Source organism: Lepidochelys kempii, chromosome 15 (assembly GCF_965140265.1).
Source record: "Lepidochelys kempii isolate rLepKem1 chromosome 15, rLepKem1.hap2, whole genome shotgun sequence".
Lineage (NCBI taxonomy): Eukaryota > Metazoa > Chordata > Testudines > Cheloniidae > Lepidochelys > Lepidochelys kempii.
The window spans coordinates 14,316,915-14,340,245 of NC_133270.1; the positions used below are offsets into that span (position 1 = coordinate 14,316,915).

Sequence of the window (23,331 nt, forward strand, 5' to 3'; positions counted from 1 at the left end):
GGGTGGTTTTTTTTGGGGGGGGGGGGCGGGAGACCGGGGGAAGAAATCAGTAAACACAGATAACAAAGGGCCTTGTTATAAAGGTGGGTGGAACTAGGGCCCTCCCCATCAGCCAAATGAGTCACTCCCTGCCTTGGTTACCTCAGTGGCACACCGAACACTAAGCAATTGGCAAGCGGAAGAGAGGGAAGACCAGCTAATGGTCCAGTAGCTGCTGCCGAGTAGCCCAGAGACCAGATCCTACATGAACAGATTTGTTGAGGTACAGGGAGAAGGGCATGGAATGGACTGAGAGATTAGCTGACGGATTCAAGAGTTATGCAGTAGGTGCCCATTTTATCCAGATATCATGCAAAAGCTTTACATACTAACGTCTCCGTATTTACTAAGCTCATGCAGGTAGGTCTGGGTAAACATCTGTTAACGTGTCTAGTTTTATCTTCAGAAGCGTAGATCCATGTGACATTTCAAATACCATTTGGCCAACAAATGACGACAATTGGGAGGGGGTGGGTGGGTCTAAAAACTGTTAATTAAATGTAAAACCTAATTAACTTTCAGTGCAATCTCTTTACTGAACACCTGAGTTTGTTTGCAGCACCTCTGAGAGAACTGACCATTCTCATGCAGAGATGGCAACTTATATTACACCTGGCACTGGCTGTATGAATTCTATGCCTCACCTCCTGCCCCAATGCATTGTGGGTAAGTAACCGTGGCAGGATCAGGCATGTAACTGACTCAGTGACTTGCTTTAACCCACGACTGTAATGGAACAGTGTTTTACCAAGCCAGGTCAGCAACAATGGGCAGGGCTTTTGCCTCAATTGGGTTAGTTGAGGGACAGAAATGAGGTCCTTTTGCCAAAGAAATGGTATCAATGGAATTTACTGTGATCGTTAACAGTATTACTTATACTTATACTTATTCAATACTAATACTTATTCAAGGGGACCTCTAGGGAGCTACACGTCATGTGTAAGTTAAACTCAGATCTTGCAAAGTCTTGTGCACATGCTTAAGACTGATTTGACCAGTGGATCCTTTACTGTTCAGAACAGAGCTGATTCAAACACCATCATAACATTAACAGCCCCTTTCTCTTACAGAACACCTTTTATTTGGCATTTGGATGAAATGTCTCACAGCATCTTGAGAAAAAAAATTTAGTGCCAACCCCAAAGAAAAGAAAACATAAAAACAAAAGGTCACATGGACAGAATTATTACAGTATCAAATTTCATTTCTACATGGTATTTCATGGAATATCAAAATCTTTTATACACTGCCATGGTTACATTCAGTCACAAATCAACTACACAGGAAGAGTCTGCAAATGCAGCCTTGGCTGAAAGTATTTGTCAAGAGAAGGTAAAAAGCTGGGTCTCATTCTCTCTCTCTCTCGCAGTCTCCCAGGCATACAAAAGTCTGGCATTCAGATTACAATACAGCATGGTGATGAAAGTGCAGCATGTCTCTTCTAGAACCACCTCCAACACATTCTGCTCTGCAAGGTGCACAGTACTGAGGGGGAAGAAATCTTACGTTGTACCTCAGCAGCTGGTTGATCCAGAATATTGGTAAGGGAAGCAGATCTTTGTTGTTGAATTCATCGATCCAATATTTTATCCAGAGTGGAATCAATGTCAGAATCCAAATGCATGGGGCTGCTACTGATTCACCTTCACTATCTTCGCAAGCTGTAATTTAAGGGTCTAGCCTCCAATCATGCATAAGGGCTTTAGAGGGAAATTTTATATAAAACAAAAAAAGTTGGACAACTTTTTTTTCCTCCACCTACTTAATGGGAAAGCAGATTTTCCAGAGGAAAGATAAGCTATGCTTTGTACAGAAAAAATTAGTGCTTTGAAACAGAGATCCACCACTAAAGGGAAGAACTCAGTGTGTGTGCAGAAATTCATCTATTTAATAAAAAAAAACCCTTACAGCTTTGGGTGGGGAAGGAGAGCAGTTTAAAGTTCATGAAGCAGATTTTTCCAGATGAAGACTGACAAAATTCAAGAGTGCCATACTGCAATCCTTACGCAGGAAAGCTCCCCTAGAACTGGGACTTCAACGAGAAGACTGGCCCTTGCTCAGGAACATGATTAGGCCTTCAGAAATAATGTTCAGTTCGTTTCACACTTCTGTTCCATCATGAGAGGACGAAAGTCTAATTTTGAACCTCAAACTAGTCCAAGACTGAACATTATGCAAACAAACTAACAACTCTTGCCACACCTACGTGGCCATAGTTTTAACCGCTGGTACAGAATTAAAACCATTGAGCTTTCTGAAATTAGAATCTGCTATTAACCCACCCAGTAGAACACTCAACGCTGCAGTGAGAATACGTGTGCATGCAGAGTTGATAACGTTGATACAAGTGGATATCTAAACAGTTCTTGGAGGAACAGCAAAAACCTTAACAATATGGCACCACATTTTGTTGTGGGGGAGGGAGATCTGAGGCAGAGTATTTTGTACAAAGCCAAAATGGAGCACGTTAGCCAGCCCTAAATGGGACAGTCTTGGAACCTTGCAAAACTAACTGCAATGAACAATATTCCAACTGGAGGGAAGTGCACATTTTTCACTCACTTGCACTGCCAGGAATGATGAAGTAACAGGAATCTTTTCAACCCGCTCCCTCATGCTTGGAGAAAGGTTAACGATACACCACTATTATTTAACAGCAGCAGCCAGAAGAGCGTGGTGATAAGGAACCAATGCATAACATAAATGTGAATTCCAAAGAAATCATCAATTCATTGACATTAAGAGGAAGGGTTTCCTAGGCTGAGCACCAGTGTCTTTTGAATGGGTGTTCATAACAGGAGCTTCACAGCAGCCATCTTTCCACTGGCTGGGAAGTTCTGATAAGGAGTCAACTGCTTTCATAGAAACTAACTCTTCCCCAGTTGGTCCTGAAGTCTTGGTAGAAATGACATTTTCAGCGACAAAGGATCTTTCTCCAAGATGGAGTATTATATATGAAAAATGCTACAGTGATATACTAAAAGGGAAATATGACCATTTTATTGCCAAATTAGATGCTCATGGAGAGGTAAACAAGATCTGTACTGAGTGAGCTGCTCTGTCCATGGCAGAGTTTTCCCGTTTACTGTTAATCTTAACAAAAAAAGGGAAAAGCTATAGCCTTTACTCCACCACTGAAGTGGGAATAGATCAGAAGCTTTGAAAAATATTACACTCAGACACCTGCAGAAAAAAGTCTGTATTTGGAATAATTGCAACCATGAGCCATCACGAAATTGAGTTGCAACAAAGCTTATTTTCATATAAATTTACCACTGAGAAACACGTGAAAGTAAAAACTGACTGAGTCTTGTGAAACATGTGAGGTAAGGTATCTGTTCACCTCAGCCAGGAAACGATTGGAAGAGACAAAAACAAGCCTAAAGGCCTTTCATTATTGCGCTAGGAAGCGATGCAGAATGAATACTCTACCTGGCTTTAAAGGAACGATAAGAAAAGTTTGCCATTGGCCAGTGCTAGCAAAATCCTTTCTGGAACAGTTCGGAGTAGAGACTTTGTATCCTAGCCACGTGAACTATGATACTCTGTCCTATCGCATAGTGTTGCCAGCTTTATAGAAGCATTAACTTTGCAGCCTGGGAGACAAACTCATATCCCAGAGCTTAGCTTCACCTAGTTTGATGCAGCACAAAGGGTACCATCTACAGCATGTATTTATTAATCGCCACCCAGAAACACGCACACACACTCGTACATATAAAACTAAAGAAAAATCAGTACATACATACAATGTATAAAACGTATGAATGTGCTCCAAAAGTGCACAAAACCCGCTTTATTTTCATACTTCAGAAATGCTTGATATAGTCATAAGCTGTATGCATGGCTCTGACTTCTGCTATACCCTCCATGTTACTGGACCAGGACTCTAATTCAGAGGAGGAACTGGCAATGAATCCACTGGGTGGAGAACTGTGCCACTCATTTTAAAACAGATTACAAGTTAGACAGTGAATGGTAACAGGCCATGTTTACAAAATTCCCCAAGTGGATCGGCTTTTCTAACGGTGTTTCCTAATGCACTCACACCTGCATTAGCAGCGCACGTGAGAGCTGTTTTATACACTCCAAGGGGTTTAAGATGGTTAGCAAGTGCCTGAATTTCGAGACACACTAAATACAAACTGGGTGATGAAAATCAGGGTTTTTGTGCGAACAGGTTGAACTATCAAGCCACTCCAAGTATAGTAGGGCAAATAGCAAGATCCCAAATAGAAAGTAGCAGCATTTACAATGGAAGGAGGGGGAGAAGTCAGCTATGCTGGGAAAGCACATTGTTGAGTTAGATCCCATTAATCAATCCTGTACGATTTCTCTGTCACTACCAAACTTAACCAAAACAGCACAATACCATTCCCATGCAGTGCTTTCTTCCTGTCCCTCTAGGCTTGCTACCTTTCATAAGGCAACAGGACAACACTCAAGAGAAGTGTTCAGTACAAATTCCTTATATGACTAACTTGATCTGCTCTGATTATGGGGGCTGCTACAGTAAATCAGGGAGAATCAGATGCAAGAAAGATGGGGTAGAAGAGAAAGGAAATCCCGTATACATTAAAATCCCACTTCATTTTGAGAACACAAACTAAAAAGTATTCAGTATTCATAAAATCCAAGCCAACAGAATCCATCTTCGCCTAACCTGAAAGTTAAGTTTAGTGGGTGATTGACAAGAGCCTCATTTTGTAGTACACAAGTTAGTTTTGCTAATTCAAATGAAGCTAGATTTAAAGGAAAGGGATGATTTAACACAAATCTCAAATGACTGAAGTATCAGTTAGGGAGTAAATCCCTTCCCCAAAGCACTACCGAACATATACTGTGCCTCTAGTAAAGAGATGCCAGTATTATAGACACGTCCTTGTTTATGAATCAGAAGTTTACCTCTCAGTACAAGATTTGCAGCTACAGATAAATAAATACGTTGTAACTGCAAATCCCAGGTTTTTTTCGCTCAGTACCCATTTCCATAAAGAGCAGACGAAATCAAACGTTATGCAGATCCTTTTCATCCTCCAGTTTTTCATGAGCGTAGCACTGAGCAAAGAGACAACAGATTATAAGGTGACTGCCCCTTCTCCTCTTTTCTTGTCAGTGTCCACTTCCTGGATCCCACGGTACTCAAATTCAAACAAGCTTTTTTCTGATGTCTATTTTTTTCATTTCCGCTCCGTGATTAAAAAAGACAAAAAAGCTACCCACGCTTTTTCCTCTTTAGAAGAAGTCAAAGAAAATTCTCTGCACCTTCTTTCCCATAGCCAGTGGAAAAAAGTACAGGTTCCACAATCCATATTTACAGGACAAACCAATTCGTGAATGAATGACAGCCAAAAACAAGAGGCACAGTCCTATACTAGAACATTAAAAGCAGGGTGCTCAAAATCGAAGTGGACCTTCCTTCTGAAGTTCACCCCATGGAGTAGTGTTTGCCCGTTCAGCTGTGTGCAAAACAGTTGCTCGTATTATTTCTGCCAGCAGTAAGCATTTTATTCCTTTATACAACGGTATTAAGAGAACAGTGACTCTGGCGACTTCCTGCAAGAGTTTCTGCCGGTGTGCTTTCGCTGAGGGGCTTGTCGGGAGGTACAAGGAAGGTGCTACTATCTGCAGAGTCTTCCAGTCCCACTGAAGAAGGGCCAACTGAGGGAGGATGAGATTCCTCTGTAAGCTGTGGTGATAAATCACTGTTTCCTAGTGATGGTTGACTGCTCTGCACTGTCTGGGAAAGAACACCATCTGCAAGGGAGAAAGGCAAGAAGCATCAGAAATCTCTGGTCTGTCAGTGTGCACTCTGGATGGTTATTCTATGAAGTTGCATTTAAGTTTGATTGTCATATGAGATGCTCCTCACACCTAGCCCCAGAAAGGCCAAACAAGTAACTGGCACACATTGTAGGGCTTAAATCTAGCTAGTCAGTCCAAATAGACAATATTTGGTATAAGCAATAACATGACAGGATTAGTCAACACATATACTTTGGGTGTGCAGCACTTCAGGAATGAGCACTTCTTAAAAAAAAGAATATGGGATCAGTTGCTTAAGCCACTTTAGAAATATAAATACCATTACTGTATTACTAACATACCATGCTATTAAAAATGAGAACATTTCAGTCTAATTTACTCTGCTAATTTTTGCTAGTCATCCAAGGACATTTGAAACAGACAAGTCAGTTTCATGTTTCTAGTCAGTTTTACTTGCAACATTCTCAAGCACCAAAAGTGCTGTAATGCTTTGGTTAGGAATTATTAGAGAGAAATGTTTAAATTTACTAACAGCTTTCACTGAAATTATTTTTGTTTTGAAGTTTCATAAAAACTTTGACAGATTTAGGTTTTGCAGAAACCAACAATTTGAGGTCAGTATCTCTTAAAGTATGAACCCTGAACTCCACCTTGCTCTTCCTTGATGCCAAATACTGGCTTTTATAACTTCAATGGCTCAGAAGTCAGGGTACAGAGACTGTTGCTGCATTTGAGTCTCCCCTATTTAGATAGTTTTGTTTGGAGGTGTTCCTCATTTGTCTCTCATTAACATATGCACACTTCAAGAATTCCAGGATAGCAAGAGTACAGTCAAAAGTGATAGTAACTGCATGCATATGTACAGCTCTCAGAGCATATTACTGATTTACATTTTAGTTACCTTTATAAAAATTCAACACCAAAACAAAATTAAAAAAAAACATTTCTCAAAAAAATTATATACTGAAGACTCTTGTCTTTTTTTTAAACTTCGAAATACTCTAAGGTGTCCTCATCAAGAGTACTGAAGTGTTAGTGACCTATGGTTTGGTTTATAAAAATTCATGCTTCATCTCAGCTTAGGATGTAATACAGCAATTAAATATCAACTTTTAGTTGACCATCTACAACAACTAAAGGACTAAACCTTCAAGTAAACAAAAAACACAACCTTCATCAGGCAAAGGCCTGTAATGAATAGGTGAGCTGTGCACAGAAGGTGTGCTCTGAAAGGCATGGAGGAAACAAATTCCATCATCAAGAACCCTCCTGTTGTGATTGCTCTGCCAGCATACACCAAATTTACCTATCAAGAGATTGTTCACTCTCCTGCCTCCAACTGCTGTAGGTTAGGTTTCCTCCATCATATTTCAGTCATAAAAAACTTTGAAGAGGTGAAGTCTAAGAGCTAAAAACAAGTTTGCAGCACTCATACAAATACTGATTTAGAGGCCCAGAGAATTTTAGTATTAGGAAGAGTAAAAATTATTATAGAGCAAGACTTGTATTAAAACATTTGCCACAAAAAGTGAAAGATTAGATTCTGAAATATATCATTGCTCTTCTATCATAGAATCCCTAAAATAGCTGTATGTTCCAGTTTAGTTTAGATTATCTTCCCTCTAAGCAGAACAAAAAAGGACTGGAGTGTTCCTCGTAAAGATATTTGTTACCAAGCTCGTAAAATTATCAAAACTCCTGCCCACGTACCTGGAGTAGAACAAAGGATACTGTCTGGATTGATGGAAGCCTCATAGGGAGGAGGCGGGTCATCAGGATGCTGAATATCAGGATATTTGTAAGCTGAATAGGGTGGTGGGGGGTCATGGAAATGAAAGGCCCCACCTTCCCCATCATCTGAAAGATGCAGCGGAGTAAGGCCTGTTCCGAAACCATCTGGACCATAATCAAAACCAGGCATCCTGCGGCCCAGGTTAAAATGGTGCACTGTTTAAATGAATAAAGTATGAGAAAATGTGTGGCTTTATCCCATTTCCTTTCCCTCCGGACTAAGGCCCACCTCTGCGCCTTCTTCCATTCTGCCCCTTATTCACAGAATCTCTCCCAAAACCTGCATAATGAAGCCATACTTTTGCCTCATTCAAATTCACCCTAAAAACCATACTGTTAGTGCCAGGCCTAAATGTCAGCCATCCAGAAGCATATATAAATCTTAGCAAATCACCACGAAACATCTATCTATCCTTTCTCCCCCCACACCCACTCGTTTGTCCTCATCCTCACCCACGTCATATCTAAATTCTAGCCTTTAAAGCTCTTTAAGGTAGGGATCTATTTGTCTATTTGTTCTACAAGGTGCCCAAGCACACCTTTGGGCATGGTACAAATGTTACCACCATTAATATTCCCTCAACGAATGGACAAAGAGAAGAATGTAGGAACACCTGATCAGGGTACCATGTCAAATGATGACTTTAGTATACTTGCTCACACGATAATCAGGCACATTAACTAATGTTCCTACCCAGAAGCCTCCCAATCAGAGAGTGATAAACAAGACTGGTGTCAGTACAAGATCTTTAGAAAGATCAGGCGTGCCCCACAGAATTAATTTTTTTTCAAATCATGACAATTAGAGCCAGTATACAGAAGTGTTCAGACACAGCCATTCAGCAGGTCAGCTCAGAGCCAGACTCCCATTTCCACTTGTTCTCTTTACATGGCAGAGACTTATAATTCTATTACTAAGGGCTTGTCTACACAGGGAATTCATGGGGAAGTTATGTGCAATAGCTAGGCTGTGAATGTAAGGCGCAAAAGCTATTCCACACTATCATCCCATGTGGACACTCGGATTCCACACTAAAACAGCCTGTGTGCAGCTTAGGTTAATCCACTTTGGAAGCATGCTTATATAACTGAGCTAAAACTGCAAAGTGGGTGAGGCAATACCCAACTTCTGTGGGTGAGAGCCAAGCTTACACGGAGCTGCTCTTCCGCTGGGAAGTGTACTCAGTGTCACAGCTAAATACAAGGTGGAACAGATTGTTTAGTATAAGTAGTTAACACACAAGGGACCACTCCAGGTGAAGGAGACAGCTATAATTAGCGTCTCTATTCAGTCCATGATTTTTAGTACCTGGCAAAGTTATGAATTTAAGCTCCCAGGCTTGTCCATTGATGAGTGAACGGGGGAGGATCCCAGTGCCCAGGCTCCAGCCTGAGCGCCTACACTCATTTTACGGCCCTGAAGCCTGAGTCCCACAAGCCCACATCAGCTGACACAGGCCACCTGTGGGCGTTTAATTGCAGTGCAGACATACCCTTTGAGTACATTTCCCAGACCTGAAGGGCTCTGTGTTAGCTCGAAAGCTGGTCTCTCTCACCAACAGAAGCATGTCCAATAAAAGATATTACCTCTCCCACATCTTGGGACCCACACAGCTACAACACAACTGGCTAGAACTGCAGTTACAGAATACTTACAATTTACTCCAATCAGAGACTCAATGCGCTCTCTGCGTCTCTGACGCAGCCGGTGGACCATGAAGAGCAGCAGAGATAAGATAAGAAAGGAGGAGATGCAGCTTACTATCAGCCGCATTCCACTTGCCATCGAGTCAAATAAACTGTTGCCATCTGTTAGGTGAATTAAATTAAAAACAAAAAACAAAAAAAAAACCATTACTACTTTGACCAAAAGTTATTTTTCTTGACGTTTTCTTTCAATACTGGGGAAGTATGAACCTAGAGTGAAGATTAATGACTAGGTTTTAATTTCATACATGCAGAAAATTGTATATTAAAAAGTTATTAGGAAATCCATCCTTTGTAACGAATCTGGATTCCCTTAACATTTGTTATCCGGCACAGTGGAACCAAGTGCTTAAGACTACAGATGAAAGTCTTGCATGACATGGAAAGGGGAAAAGCAGAAGTTAAAGAGCATTTCAGATACTCATCTTTGTTTGCACCAGAAAAAGTCAATCGATCTGTGCTCCAAGAGCGTAGAGGTCAGTCTTAGGGTTAAGGCAAAGACCTGGGAATTAGGAAATCTGGGTTCTATTCCCAGCTCTACCAGAGCCTTCATGTCTGATCTTAGACAAGTCACAACTTTTTTGAATTTCAATTTATCCATCTGTATGAATGGGAATGTTTTACATATCACCTAGGGGTGATAATTATCATCAAACTCTGCATTTAGATACTGGTAATGCTTTTCATGTGTAGCTATTCGCGTAGCTGAAGTTGCTTAACTTAGGTCGACCCCCCCACCCCCAGTGTAAACCAGGGCCAAGAGACAGGACTGTCTGCACTGGATGAAGAGGACACAACTGTATATTACCTGCATATTGCGGTTAAATAAAAGCAGTGATTACACTGATCTCTGCAAACTTCTGTGCATAAGCTGTTGGAAGGGTTGAAACTTTATCCTGAGTATTTTGCTTCTCAAATGAACTTCGCTACAAATCTCCAGCACTTATGTCATGCACCAAGTTATTTTTTCAAATGAGCACAATTCTTTAACTGACTTTGAAAACAAAATCGTTTGATCCAAAGACTACTAGAACAGCCAGAGAACATGGGAACGTAAGCAACTGTGCTAAGGAATACCATTTTATGGTTACTAACTGGGCACTGTCTAAGGAATACCATTTTATGGTTACTAACTGGGCACTGTCTAAGGAATACCATTTTATGGTTACTAACTGGGCACTGTCTAAGGAATACCATTTTATGGTTACTAACTGGGCACTGTCTTCCGTGCTGCTGGCTGTCCCTTGGAAGGGCTGCTCTTTTACATTCCCCAGCTTCTTATGTTGCATTTTATGGATCGCTCACAACAGATTAATACATCCACATACAAAATATTCTGACTTGTGCTAAGATTCTATTAGAGATTTACCACAAGGAATTTTTGTAAAAGGTCTTTTACACTTTACTGTTTGATTCTAAGATCGAACTGCTTAACTTGAGATACTAAAATTAACACAAAACATTTCCTCTGCATACTGTACTCCTATTTGTATTCTGAGTTGGTGCTACTATAGTAATAAAACTGTCAGATGAGGTTATAGCTGTGAAATATTTCAAATGGGTTTATTTTCAATGTGTGTTTATGAGGTTATGAATCCTACCTCTAGTGTTAATAAATTATAGAAACAAGCAGTGTGTACAATCGCACAGCTAACACACAATCAATTTTATTTTTAATTCTTAATAGAAGCCCACCCCGCACCATAGACTTTCATCAATACGTTCCCCCTCACACATTAACCAAATGTCTCCCACCCAGCTGTCCAACGACCTCTGCGAATATCCACAATCTCAAACTGGGCTCTCAACTCCCAGTGACAATATCTGCCTCCCACTTCAGAACCTTATGCATCCCAAGCCACCATTCCCAGCTTGCACTGCTCTTTAGCTGCTGCCTGATGTTTGAAATATAGTAAAATTTACCTTCAAATAGTTTAAGTGCCATTTTACAAAGAGAGAGAGAGAGAGAGAGTGTGTGAGTAAGTATTTCCGGAAAGGCAGTGGAAGTGGGGATGTAGGATGAGGCTCTTCCAAGTCTTTTCCTTCCTTTTCTGTCAAATTCAGCCAGTGAGATGTATCCTTTAGAAAATCTTGTATTTTGATCAAATAGCTTTACCAACCCTCCTGACTCACCACTGTAACCCAGAACTATCTTGGTTCCCTAAGCTTAATCACAAGCAGCAACTAAGCAGCCACCCAAATAATTATAAATCACATGCAGGGTTTGCAAATGACTTACATTTTCAGTATTTTAGCGAAATTTATCAACAATAAATCTGGATATAAAACCTACCTCACCTGCCATCTGATTTTCCTTTCTGCTATTCTCCTAGTTTTCTGTGTTTAACAATGTAAATGAAACCGCACTCTCTCTACTTTTGCTGTAAGAGAATAGCTTTAACAAGCTTCCTCAGCCTCCCTCTCCTATTTATCTTCCTCTCCAGCATCCCCTTCTTTAGCTCGTACTGCCTCCTCCTAATGGCACACAACTAAAAGTTAAGTGGATTTATCATATTCTCATTTTCACTTTTAACCTCATTTGCTCAGTGTGAACACATGAACACAACAGCCTTCCTCTTTTCACTGGCAATTCTGAGTTTGTGGTCATCCCCAGCTCACCCCTGCCCACAGCACAATATACTGCCTGCTTCCACTTCCATGTATTCTCTTCACATCTATCACAGCTGGGGCAAGTCTCAGCCCATTTCTGGTCACAGCCCTCTTTCAAAGTGCTCCTTGTCATGGTCCTGAAAGGTTTGCCTAGAACTTCTGCCTGCCTGGCCTGGCAAGGGACTTGACCATAAACCAAATCCTAGATAAAAGGATACTTTTATAGAGGTACAGAACATAGGTCTCTAGTGTGACATTTTATTCCCAAATTGTATATTTCACCAAACGCTGGCAGCTGAGTGAACAGCTTCCCGGAATTGGAGACAGCAACAGTATCCTGTGACTATGCATCAATTTGCAGTCACTGCAGAGGCTTCTACACACTGAGCTCTCTAATTCATAGAAATATTAAAAGAAACAAAATACACTGAAAGATACGGGTGGATCTGTCTGAACAGATGTCAGACAAATAAGTAACTTTGTCACACCCACAGAGAGCAAACAGAACCACATACATACTTCCCCTCAGCTGTGGTATTGTAAATGCAAGGCACTAAAATAATTCTTCCTTAACAAGTCAAAATGGATCAAGTATCTTCTGAAGTGTTGTAGATGTGACTGCTCAGCAAATTCCTAGCACTGAAGTGTTCCCTCCCTTCCCAATTCCTTTAAAAAATAGTCTTGTGCACTATTACAGTTGCTGTTTACCCACTCGGACAGTAAGCGCTTATAATCTGCCAACTCAGCAGCAAGATGTATTTCCCAAGGGTCTCTCTTTGGAGGACTACTAATCAACAGTAGGTAAATTAAACAGTTTTCTTTCTCCTGAGATGGGGGTTTTGGGAGGATATCCAGAAATATCTGACAAAGACAAACCTGCACTGATTAAAGAAAGCAACTTACTAGTTTAGTCATCTAATATCTGTAAAACCCCAGAGGGAAAAATTGACATGCTTCATGTGAAAATGTCAGTGTTTACCACCACCAGAGGAGACTTCACTACGGACTACGTTTTACAGCTGCTTAATGAATCTCTTCCCCAATAATTAAGTTACTTAAAAAAATAAAACTAGCTTCTGAGACAAGAATACAACGCTATTTTTAAGATGGCTTCAGTTTCACTAGAGAACGAAGGTCTTAAAACAGGGAATACAGAGACGTAAAGTATACTCTTCAAAAATAGCATTCATGAAATAGTTAAAATCCACAGCATAAACAAGGATTAAAGAACCTTGCTGCAGTGTTATCTCAGGTCATCTCAATTCTGTCTGGTGGCTGATGCTGCATTAAAATAGTTTAAGATAAGAATTTGGTACTAGGGTATAAGCAAATCTTACCACTGCCGATAATAGTGGGAGGAAAGCTGTCATTCCCCCCCACCCCTTCCTAGTGCAAGTTTAAGCTTAACTTTCATACTGCATGTGACGGATAAAGCAGGAGGAAGCTAGCAGCTTTTAATCATGAACATGACTTACAGATCAGTCTTATGATAAGCATGGCTTCCGGACAGATTTGCAGCTGATAAGCACTTGCTTGGTTTCTATTGCCACACACTCAATAGAAAGGTTTGGGGGTATTTGGGTTTTTTCCCTCTTTTGGGAAGGAGGGGAGTGGGGGGGGGGAGAAGAATCTCCACGCATTCCGTACTGTAGAGCTTTCTGAAACATGACCACATCTTTTGTAACCTGAAAATATAATTAGGTTATTTTATTATGCAGAAAAATGCCAATCTTAAAAACAAATTAATTGTTTTTTTGAATAAGCCCCTTTTAAAGGGACACCAAGACTTGAATTCACATCCCAACTTACAAGTAGTACAGTGCAGAATGAACTTCGATTTGTACGGCCCAAGAACAAAAAAACCCAGCTTTCAAATACCTGTACAACTGATCAGTAATCACTCAATACACATGCAACGTACTGAAGCTCTTCTGACAATTTATAACTACTTCTTGCATTATACCTGCATATAAGTAGCCAGTACTTGGAATACTAAGCCATAAACTTCCAATAACTCCCTTGAGAAAACAGAATCAATAGATGCTTAAACAAATGCAAGCAAGGAAGCTTAGATCAATTTCTCCTGGACCATCCTGTAAAATCATAACTCGCAGAACACAGTATTTATACCAACACAAAGTCTGCTGTAGCTTAATACCAAGTGAACAGTAGTCCTTCCTCCCCCTAAGCAAAAAAACCTCAAAACATTCTGGTATGAGTGCTCTAAGGCAAAGGTTTCTCTTGTGCCAGTTAGGTAATGTAGCAGAGAAGATTAATCCCTACCCCACTGAAGTTTATCAGTGAGAGAAAGGCACCTGCTTCCAAACAATTCTAGAGGAGCAGGTCCCAGGTACCCCGGGTATATATTTCCTGTCTCATGCTTTTAGATGGCCAAAGCCCCTTAAAATAATTGAGGCATAAGGAACTGGCCAAGCTGGGTTAAACTTCGTAGCTCCACAGAGACTGCACCTTCTCATTTTGGCTGTAACCCTGGTTATAGAGAGTTGTGGATCTTAGCCAATCTGTATACCTATTTGCATAGTAGTTAATGCATGAGAGGCCATGGGCACTGAAGCTTCAGTTAGACACTGTGCAAAAGTGCAATACCAGTCTGAAATCAGGAAGAAACTTATAGAAAATCTTTCTAAATGACTTTAAAATAAACCTACATTGTCAGTCTGCCAAGTCTTTGAGAACTCCAAATACTCTCAGTTACCTAAGAGAACTATTCCACTTAACGAAGATGAAACAAGTGGGGAATCTGACGTGACAAGCACCTTACATAGCAGGGGATGTCAAATTGCATAGAGTTCTTTCTCTCCACTTGCTGGTTTGAATGAAGTATATCCAAATGACTGGGCTGGTACAGAAGAATGAAAATAGTGAGGACATTTGCTTTTTTAAACAACAATCTAATAAAATCAGATTATTTTCACCAAATTCTGTTCCGTGACAAACAGCGCCATCTACTGGCTAGCACACGCTAAAAGACAGATGAGTACTAGTCCACTTCAAAGCTGTCCTTCTGTTTGAATTTTGACAAACAGTAGCCTCATGCTATTCTCAACAAAAACCAGGGGAACTCTGAACAGTGAACAGGTTTGTTAAAAATAAACTCAGATGGTCTTTACTTAAGATGACTGAAAAACACAAAACCAAGCTCAAAAGCTTCTGTTTGCTGTCTGAACCAAGGTATACTGGAATTGCCATACCAGATCATACTCGTGGTCTGTCTGGTCCAACGTTCAAGGTCTAGAAGTGGCTAGTATTTAGATGCTTCAGAGGAAAGTGCAAGAATTTCTGTAATGGACAATTATGAAAACCTGTCCATAGGAAAAGGGTTTTTTTTTTCCCCCTAATCTGCAGCAGTTGCTGGCCTGCGTGAAGGAAGAGTTTCTCTCTTTATAGTTTAGCAATTCCCTTTTATCTACTAGATGATGACATGCTCAGAGTTCTGGGCTGGAGATTATTATTCTTTATAGAACCTCTGCTGATTTACCCCATCTAGATCAGTAGCTCAACCTTTCCAGACTACTGTACCCCTTTCAGGAGTCTGATTTGTCTTGAGTATCTCAAGTTTCACCTCACTTAAAAGTTATTTGCTTACAAAATCAGACATAAAAATACAAGCGTCATAACACAGTATTACAAAAAATTGCTTACTTTCCTCATTTTTAGTGCATTATAAAATAAATCAATTGGAATATTAATATTGAACTTACATTTTAGCATATAGAACAGTATAAACAAGTCATTGTCCGTATGAAATTTTAGTTTGTACCGACTTCGCTAGGGCTTTTTATGTAGCCTGTTGTAAAACTAGGCAAATATCTAAATGAGCTGACATACGTACCCCGGGCAGAGAACCACTGATCTAGATTTCTGATTTCAGTACTGAGTGAATTGGTTGAAAATTTAGAATTCACTGGTTTACAACTCTCAGAATCCTTGCAACACTTATGGCAAAGTGCCCTTCCATTGCTAGGTATTCTAGGTCACCTATTTCGGCTTCTAAGCTTCTTGCATTGGTATACAGGCACATACAGGTTTATTTATCAGGTTTAAATTTACCTCATAGCACACATCATAGGTATTTTGCCCCTGAACTGTATCACTCATTTCAACCTGTCCCTTCTCCATTTCAGTAGTAATTTCTGTCCTATCGTCCACTACCATATACAGATACTCCTTTATGTTTATATGGAGTTCTCGGTGTTCCTTACGTTCTCAGTAGATATTACTGGGACCTGAATGCTCCTCAGACTCTGTGGGTCAGTTCCCTATCTTCCAGTTTAAAAACATCTAACGCTTGCCAATTTTCTGTGCTGTTTTCACTTTGATTCAGGGGGAACACATCCCTCATTGTTAGCTTTCCTCTACCCCAAAAGTTCATCAGTGCCGTATAAACAAACCCTCTTTACATCACTTAACACTGAGATCTTGAATTTCCTCACCTAGCTGGTCCTGTGCAGGGAATCAAAAGCATTTGAACCTACAAACTTTCCTAATCTGAATTAAGGTGCTAGGACTTCTCTTCTATTCCCCCAAGTCAATGGTAGTAATATGTACCATGATAGGCCCCTGCCCACCACGCACTAGAACTCTGTCTACATGTTTTGAGAGACTGACCACATATACATATGGCAGGCAAGGCACCAAATGATTTTCATTGTCACCACATTCCTGGGTATAAATATTTCTAATACCAAGGACTTTCCACCATATGGTAAGAATGACACACACCACAGACACCCCTTTCTATCCAGGAACAGCAATCACCACCAAAAAGCCCTTGAAACAAATCAACTTAAGAACAAAAACAACAGAAGTACATGAACAACATTATACACCCAGGCACCAGAGAAAAGGAGACATACCCAAGACTCCACCATAACATTAACTATAACAACTCTGAACAGTCGTGTTATCCATCTGTGTATCCAATCCCTTTTTTGAAGCTTGCTATGTTTTTATCCTCAGCGACATCCTGGAGCAATGAGTTCCACAGCCTAATTATATGTTGTGTCCAAACCTTACAAGTTTTGAAGCTGCTGCCTTTCGATATCACTGGATATCCCCAAACTCTGGAGAGCTGATGAAAATAGAAAGAAAAGGCTCTCTATGAACTCATCTCCAGACTGAAATAATTGTCTCTACTGAGCTCCTTGTCTCTCTAATACCCTGGAACCAACACAGCTACAACCCTGCAAATGCACTGAGCATGAACATTCACAGTTACAAATACAATTAAGATACATTAAAATACACTCTGGGGATTAGCCACAGCAGTTAATATAAAGAACAGGCTCAAAACTGCATGAATGTTTTGCCCTCATTTACCCACAGAGAGCCAGCAGATACCGCCCGACACTCAGGAGGGAGGGAGCAGACAGACAGACGGGCCCCTACTCAGTAACACCAGCAGCAGGCTTTTAGACACTGTTGGACAGTCTAAGTTTTTGGGTTACGCCTCCAGACTGAAGCTATTCCTGTGGGGTAGGGTGAGGAGAAAGAAGTGCACTCAGCATCAGCAATGTCAGAGCAGATCACCAGAGGCACCTGGAAAGTGGAGAGGGAGCACTGTGTACCACAAGTTTAATAAAAGGCTACTTTCTACCAATACAGATTCACATGCTTTTATTAATCCATTCCTGGCAAGATCACCTTAACATTAATGCTTCCGTCAAGGAAATACCAACCACCACCAAGATGAAGAGACATATCTTGGTTCTCCTCAGTTTTCTGCATGCCACCCTCCCAAGGCCCCTGCAAGTCTCCTCATCCCTTCCTTCATGCCAGAGTCCCACGCTGTCACCCTTCATGCTAGGATCTGTGCTCTCCACCCATCTCCAGATGCCCTCCTCCCCACTTCAGGTCCCTGCCTCCAATCCTCCCAGCCCCCCTGCATTTCCTTGAGGGTTCCGGATTTGCTGCCCACCAGTCACCAAGTCCACCCCTTCCATATCCCTGCTTCCCCTGAAGATCCCCACCACTACCACCTCCCTACTTCCTCCCTCCACCCTGTACTCCCCAGTCCACCCAACAAGTCAAGCTACTGCCTCTGACCTGTACCTGTACATAGCAGGGGGCCACAGGAGACATTCCTCTGCCTACAGCACCAGGCAGAGTGGGAGCCTGCTTTTCCTGTAAGTCAGGCTTTTCCAGTGTTCCAAATTTGCACCAAAATAAGGAGATGTGCCCACTGATACCTAGAACTTTCCCTGGAATGTGGAAATTGACGGGAAATTATCATGTTACGGAGAAAGATGCCATCAAGTTGAGCGTTAGATCTCACTTCACTCAGCCGAAAACATGCAGTTTAACACACTTACCTGGGTCTAAACATGTAAATTTGCAACACTCCTTTGGGTCTTTGCGATACTGCTGACAACCCTGGGGCCGTTCACACAGGGCTGCTACACACATCTCTGGTTCCCCATTGTGACAGGTACAGCTCAAACAGGGGTCATCCCCTTTTGGGGTGAAATAGTAGCCTTCATCAACAATGTTGTCTTTGATATCAACACAGGTCTGGCCTGGAACAGAACAGAAATGTGTATCAATACCTCACCAGAAGAGATCATATGTGCAGCTCTTCCTGCCAGAGTAACAGGCACCCAATTCAATCTGTTATGTAAAAGTGCTTAAAAAGAAGCAAAAGCTGGAAATGAAAAGACAAGTACAAACTGGATTGTTTACATTAAAAGAACTGTGAAAAGCAATCCTCAAGGGTCATGGTAATGCCATCGACTGGCATGACAAAGCTGAAAGATTCTAGACATGCAAGGTTTTTTAATTTTTTGTTTTTTTTAATAACTGAAGTAATCAAAGTGTGTTTTATTTAGTCTGTATTAATAGGATGTAGCTGTCAATCTTTTAGACATTTCTTATCTGAGGGTCATTGAAAGAAACAGTAGGGTAAGTGGACTTCTGCTCCTGCCATCTCCTTGGACCCGTAAATGCCACTGTTGGGCCTTTGACTTGGCCTGATTAAGACATCTTTCAGAATCAGTACAACAGAGAGAGGAAACCAGACAGTATTATGACCACCAGCTCTGGCTAAATTCTGACCACCTAGGATGTAAGTGTTCAAATCCTGCTATCATTCCTTCCCTTACGTATTATTTTTCTTCCCCAACTTCTCTCTCTCTCTCTCTCTCCTCTTTTCTGTCTCTCTCTTCCTCCTGCCTTCTGTCTATTAACAGTCTGCTTAGCTGGACAAGGCAACTCCAGCCATTGAAACACTGTGCTTAGAACTAGTGACCAGAAAGGCAAGCTAAAAACAATGCCTTAAAACAGTCAGATGTTAGAAGTTGGGCAGGTCTCAGGAGTAGCAGTGAAGACCATGTGCTGTGCTTGCAATTTCTCAGCAACAGCAGAAAGCACCAGAGACAGAAGTTATTTTTCTCCTTCCTTTCTGTGAGAGTTAATCTTACTTTGTTACAAAGGAAGCAGGATCAGACTTCAACAACAGCTCAAGATGTTCTAACTTTTCTCCCAAAAAGGGCCACTGACACCATCCATCTTCAATGCCCTCTGAAAAGACTGAAGCAGGGGTGTCCCTCTAAAAAGACGACTTTACACCGCTTGAGAGAGGGAATAAGGGTTGCTGTTAGAATGAAAGCCTTACTTCTTTACATTCAAATGCTTTCATCGCTTTTTCTACAACTGGCAACCAATGATGTTAATCCTCCACTTAAACAAGCAACTAATTCAGAGAACTTTTGCAGCTGTTTGTAATTCATTGATGCAGGACAAGAGGCACGAAAAACAAAACAGATGTCTACTCAGAGCTCTGCATATTTATAAGTCATCTGCACTAACATTTTTATTCGATTATCTGCATTGTATTACAACTTACTCCTTTTGCAGAGGAACGAAGACTTCTCATAGCAGTTTTCAGCATACCAGCTGTGTAAACCATGGTGCCGAAGGGTGGGTAAATGGAAACACTGAAGCTGGGCACAAAGAACATTTTCATTTTCAGACATAGCCGTACCAAAGATAGGATCCGGAGGCAAGAATACTTCTGAGGAACCTAGGGTGAGAATTTATTATTGGTGTGATCAGCCTGCAGGTTTAGGAAGCTTTAGACACTCTAGAAAGCTTTTCATTTACTCCATGCACAGCCAACTTCTAGTACAAGGCAACTATCCTTTAATTTTAGCAATGCTCCTTGAGGTGGAAGGGAGTTGGGAGGAACAGGAAGACAAAATTGCTGTATCCCAAGATAAAACGTGTTTGTGAAGAGGAAAGGCTGCTGTAGTACATGTTTAAGGTGCCAAAATGTCATTTTATAGACTCTTGTAATCTTATTCTGAACATGGACAGATCCTGATCCCACTGCAGCTGCTTTGCTCCAGCCCATCCTGCAATGCTGGTTTGGTTATCTGAGGATTCCATTATCATGGAAGAATCCCAAGAGAGAGATCTGACAGCTCTTAAGCTGCCCAGAATGTAGCTAGGGAAATGGCACTATTGTGGTTTCTTGGCCATGTTTGGGCTGATCCCTCAGTGCTGTAATGGCCCTCTAGAGTCATTGACCAGCATCTTTTTCTCCCACTCCCCACAACTGTAATGGGCTCCAAGCCAGGCCTGAGGATCTAACCTTATGTTTTTCATGCTAATGTTGTCACAAGGTAATCTCATTTTCCCACATTTGTGTATTTCTTTGGACATGAGGGGCAGTTGTGGATTAGTGGATTGAGCACTTGGAGTAAGCATTCCTGAACTATTTCTCAACGCCACTGACTGCAAGAGACATCATGCACATAATTCAAGGTCTTTGTGCCTCACCTACCCTACCTGTACAATGGGGATTACGCTTACCCATCAATACTAATCACTTTCAAAAACTATGAAAAAATTGCTGTGGGTGCAAACAGTTTAAATATTATACTAATTAGGGCTGTCAATTAATCGCAGTTAACTCACACGATTAACTCCAAATAATTAATCATGATTAATTGCAGTTTTAATCGCACTATTAAACAATAGAATACCAATTGAAATTTATTAAATATTTCAGATGTTTTTCCCCCCCATTTTCATATATATTGTATTCTGAGTTGTAACTGAAATCAAAGTGTATATTATTTTTGAATACAAATACTTGCACTGTAAAAATGAAAGAAATAGTATTTTTCAATTCACCTGATTGATACAAGTACTATAGTGTAATCTGTCGTGAAAGTGCAACTTTAAAATGTAGATGTGTGTGTTACATAACTGCACTCAAAAACAAAATGTAAAACTTCAGAGCCTACAAGTCCACTCAGTCCTACTTCTTGTTCAGCCAATCGCTAAGACAAACAAGTTTGTTTACATTTACAGAAGATAATGCTGCCCACTTATTTACAATGTCGTCAGAAAGTGAGAACAGGCATTTGCATGGCATTTTTGTAGCCAGTATTGCAAGATATTTACGTGCCAGATATGCTAAACATTCGTATGCCCCTTCACGCTTCGGCTACCATTCCAGAGGACATGCTTCCATGCTGATGACTCTTGTTAAAAAAATGCTTTAATTTAATTTTGACTAAACTCCTTGGGGAGAGAATTGTATGTCTTCTGCTCTGTTTTACTCGCATTCTGCCATATATTTCATGTTATAGCCATCTCGGATGATGACCCAACACATGCTATTCATTTTAAGAACACTTTCACTGCAGATTTGACAAAACACAAAGAAGGTACCAATGTGAAATTTCTAAAGATAGGTCACTACAGCACTTGACCTAAGGTTTAAGAATCTGAAGTGCCTTCCAAAAATCTGAGAGGGAAGAGGTGTGCAGCATGCTTTCAGAAGTCTGAAAAGAGCAACACTGATGCGGAAACTAGAGAACCTAAACCACCAAGAAAAAGAAAACCAACCTTCTGCTGGTGGCATCCAACTCAGATAATGAAAATGAACATGTATCAGCCCACACGTCTTTGGATTTTTATCGAGCAGAACCCGCCATCAGCATGGACGCATATCCCCTGGACTGGTGTTTGAAGCATGAAGGGACACGAATTTTTAGCACATCTGGCGACGCCAGCTACAACAGTGCCATGCGAACGCACGCTCTCACATTCAGGTGACATTGTAAACAAGAAGCAGGCAGCATTATCTCCTGCAAACGTAAAAACTTGTGTGTCCGAGCAATTGGCTAAACAAGACGACAGACTGAGGGGGCTTGCAGGTGCTAAAATTTTACTTTGTTTTATTTTTGAATGCAGTTTGTTTTTTGGGGTTTTTTTATACAATTCTACACTTGTGAAGTTCAACTTTCATGATAAAGAGATTGCGCTATACTACTTGTATTAGGGGAATTGAAAAATACTTTTTTTTTTTTTTTTTTACAGTGCAAATACTTGTAATCAAAATAAATATAAAGTGAGCACTGTAAACTTTGTATTCTGTGTTGTAACTGAAATAAATATGCACCGGACCCTCGCTAGAACGTGGGATTTGGGATCCAGGCGCGGTACCGCGTTATAGCGGGGACCGCGTTAAAATGAATTGCAATTAAAGTAATTAAATTTGGGATCCATGGCCGTGACCGCATTATATGTGAATTCACTTTATAGATGCGCATTCTAGCAAGGGTCCGATGTATTTGAAAAATGTAGAAAATGTCCAAAAATATTTAAATAAATGGTATTCCATTATTAACATTGTAATTAATCACGATTAATATTTTTTAATCGCTTGACAGCCCTAATACTAATATAAATCACCTTTGTCTGTTAAACTCAGATTTGCTATGAGCAATACTACATCACTAATCTGCTTATCCCTGGAGAGATTCAGTATAACAAATATAGAACACACTGATTAAATACGATTCATGACAATTCAAACAACATGAATGTTCCATATTGGCACTTCTCTAATTTATAAATTCTAACGACAAGTGAAAGTGATACAGATAATGTAGCTGGAGATTAGAGGCACCAAGTGTGTGTTTTGTAATAGAGTCAACGATTTCAAACTTAGGTGCCTAAAGTTAAGGCGTCTAAATTAATATTTAGACAACCAAGCATAAGTGGCCTGATATTCAAAGTTGAGGGGCACGTGGACCCTTCCATTGACTTCCAGGGTCAGCAGCTGTGAAAAAAATTAGACCAGTGCATATGGATTTAAGAGCCCAACATTAGGTACCCAGGCTTGAAAGTGTTGGTCTTAATGCCCTGACTCCCATACATCATATGGTTAAATGATAAAATGATCCTCTGATACAACAGCCTGCTGAAGTAGCGTTTGACCTGATGGGAATGATTTCTTTTATGAAACTCCTAAGAAGAGAGTCCGTCCACCAAACTATACAGAATTGTCATTGAGCAAAATTTTCAAAAGTAGCTGAAGGAGGACTTTTGAAAATGGGACTTAGGCACTTTTGAAAATTTTCCCCATAGTCTACTTTTAATAGACTA

General features: G+C 40.6%; 1 protein-coding gene across 5 annotated transcripts in view; it reads right to left on the reverse strand.

The window, feature by feature from the left end:
• Positions 1-1,077: 1,077 nt before the first annotated feature.
• The window catches only part of DGCR2 (DiGeorge syndrome critical region gene 2), a 66,719-nt gene continuing 44,465 nt past the window's right edge, over positions 1,078-23,331 (reverse strand). For all 5 annotated transcript variants that reach the window (XM_073312904.1, XM_073312903.1, XM_073312901.1 and 2 more), the window contains 5 exons: positions 19,775-19,951; positions 18,246-18,449; positions 9,253-9,405; positions 7,516-7,752; positions 1,078-5,796 (listed from right to left, as the gene is read on the reverse strand). In XM_073312904.1, the coding sequence (XP_073169005.1) occupies positions 5,555-5,796; positions 7,516-7,752; positions 9,253-9,405; positions 18,246-18,449; positions 19,775-19,951 (1,013 nt within the window). In that variant the 3' untranslated portion in view covers positions 1,078-5,554. The remainder of the gene's footprint in view (positions 5,797-7,515; positions 7,753-9,252; positions 9,406-18,245; positions 18,450-19,774; positions 19,952-23,331) is intronic.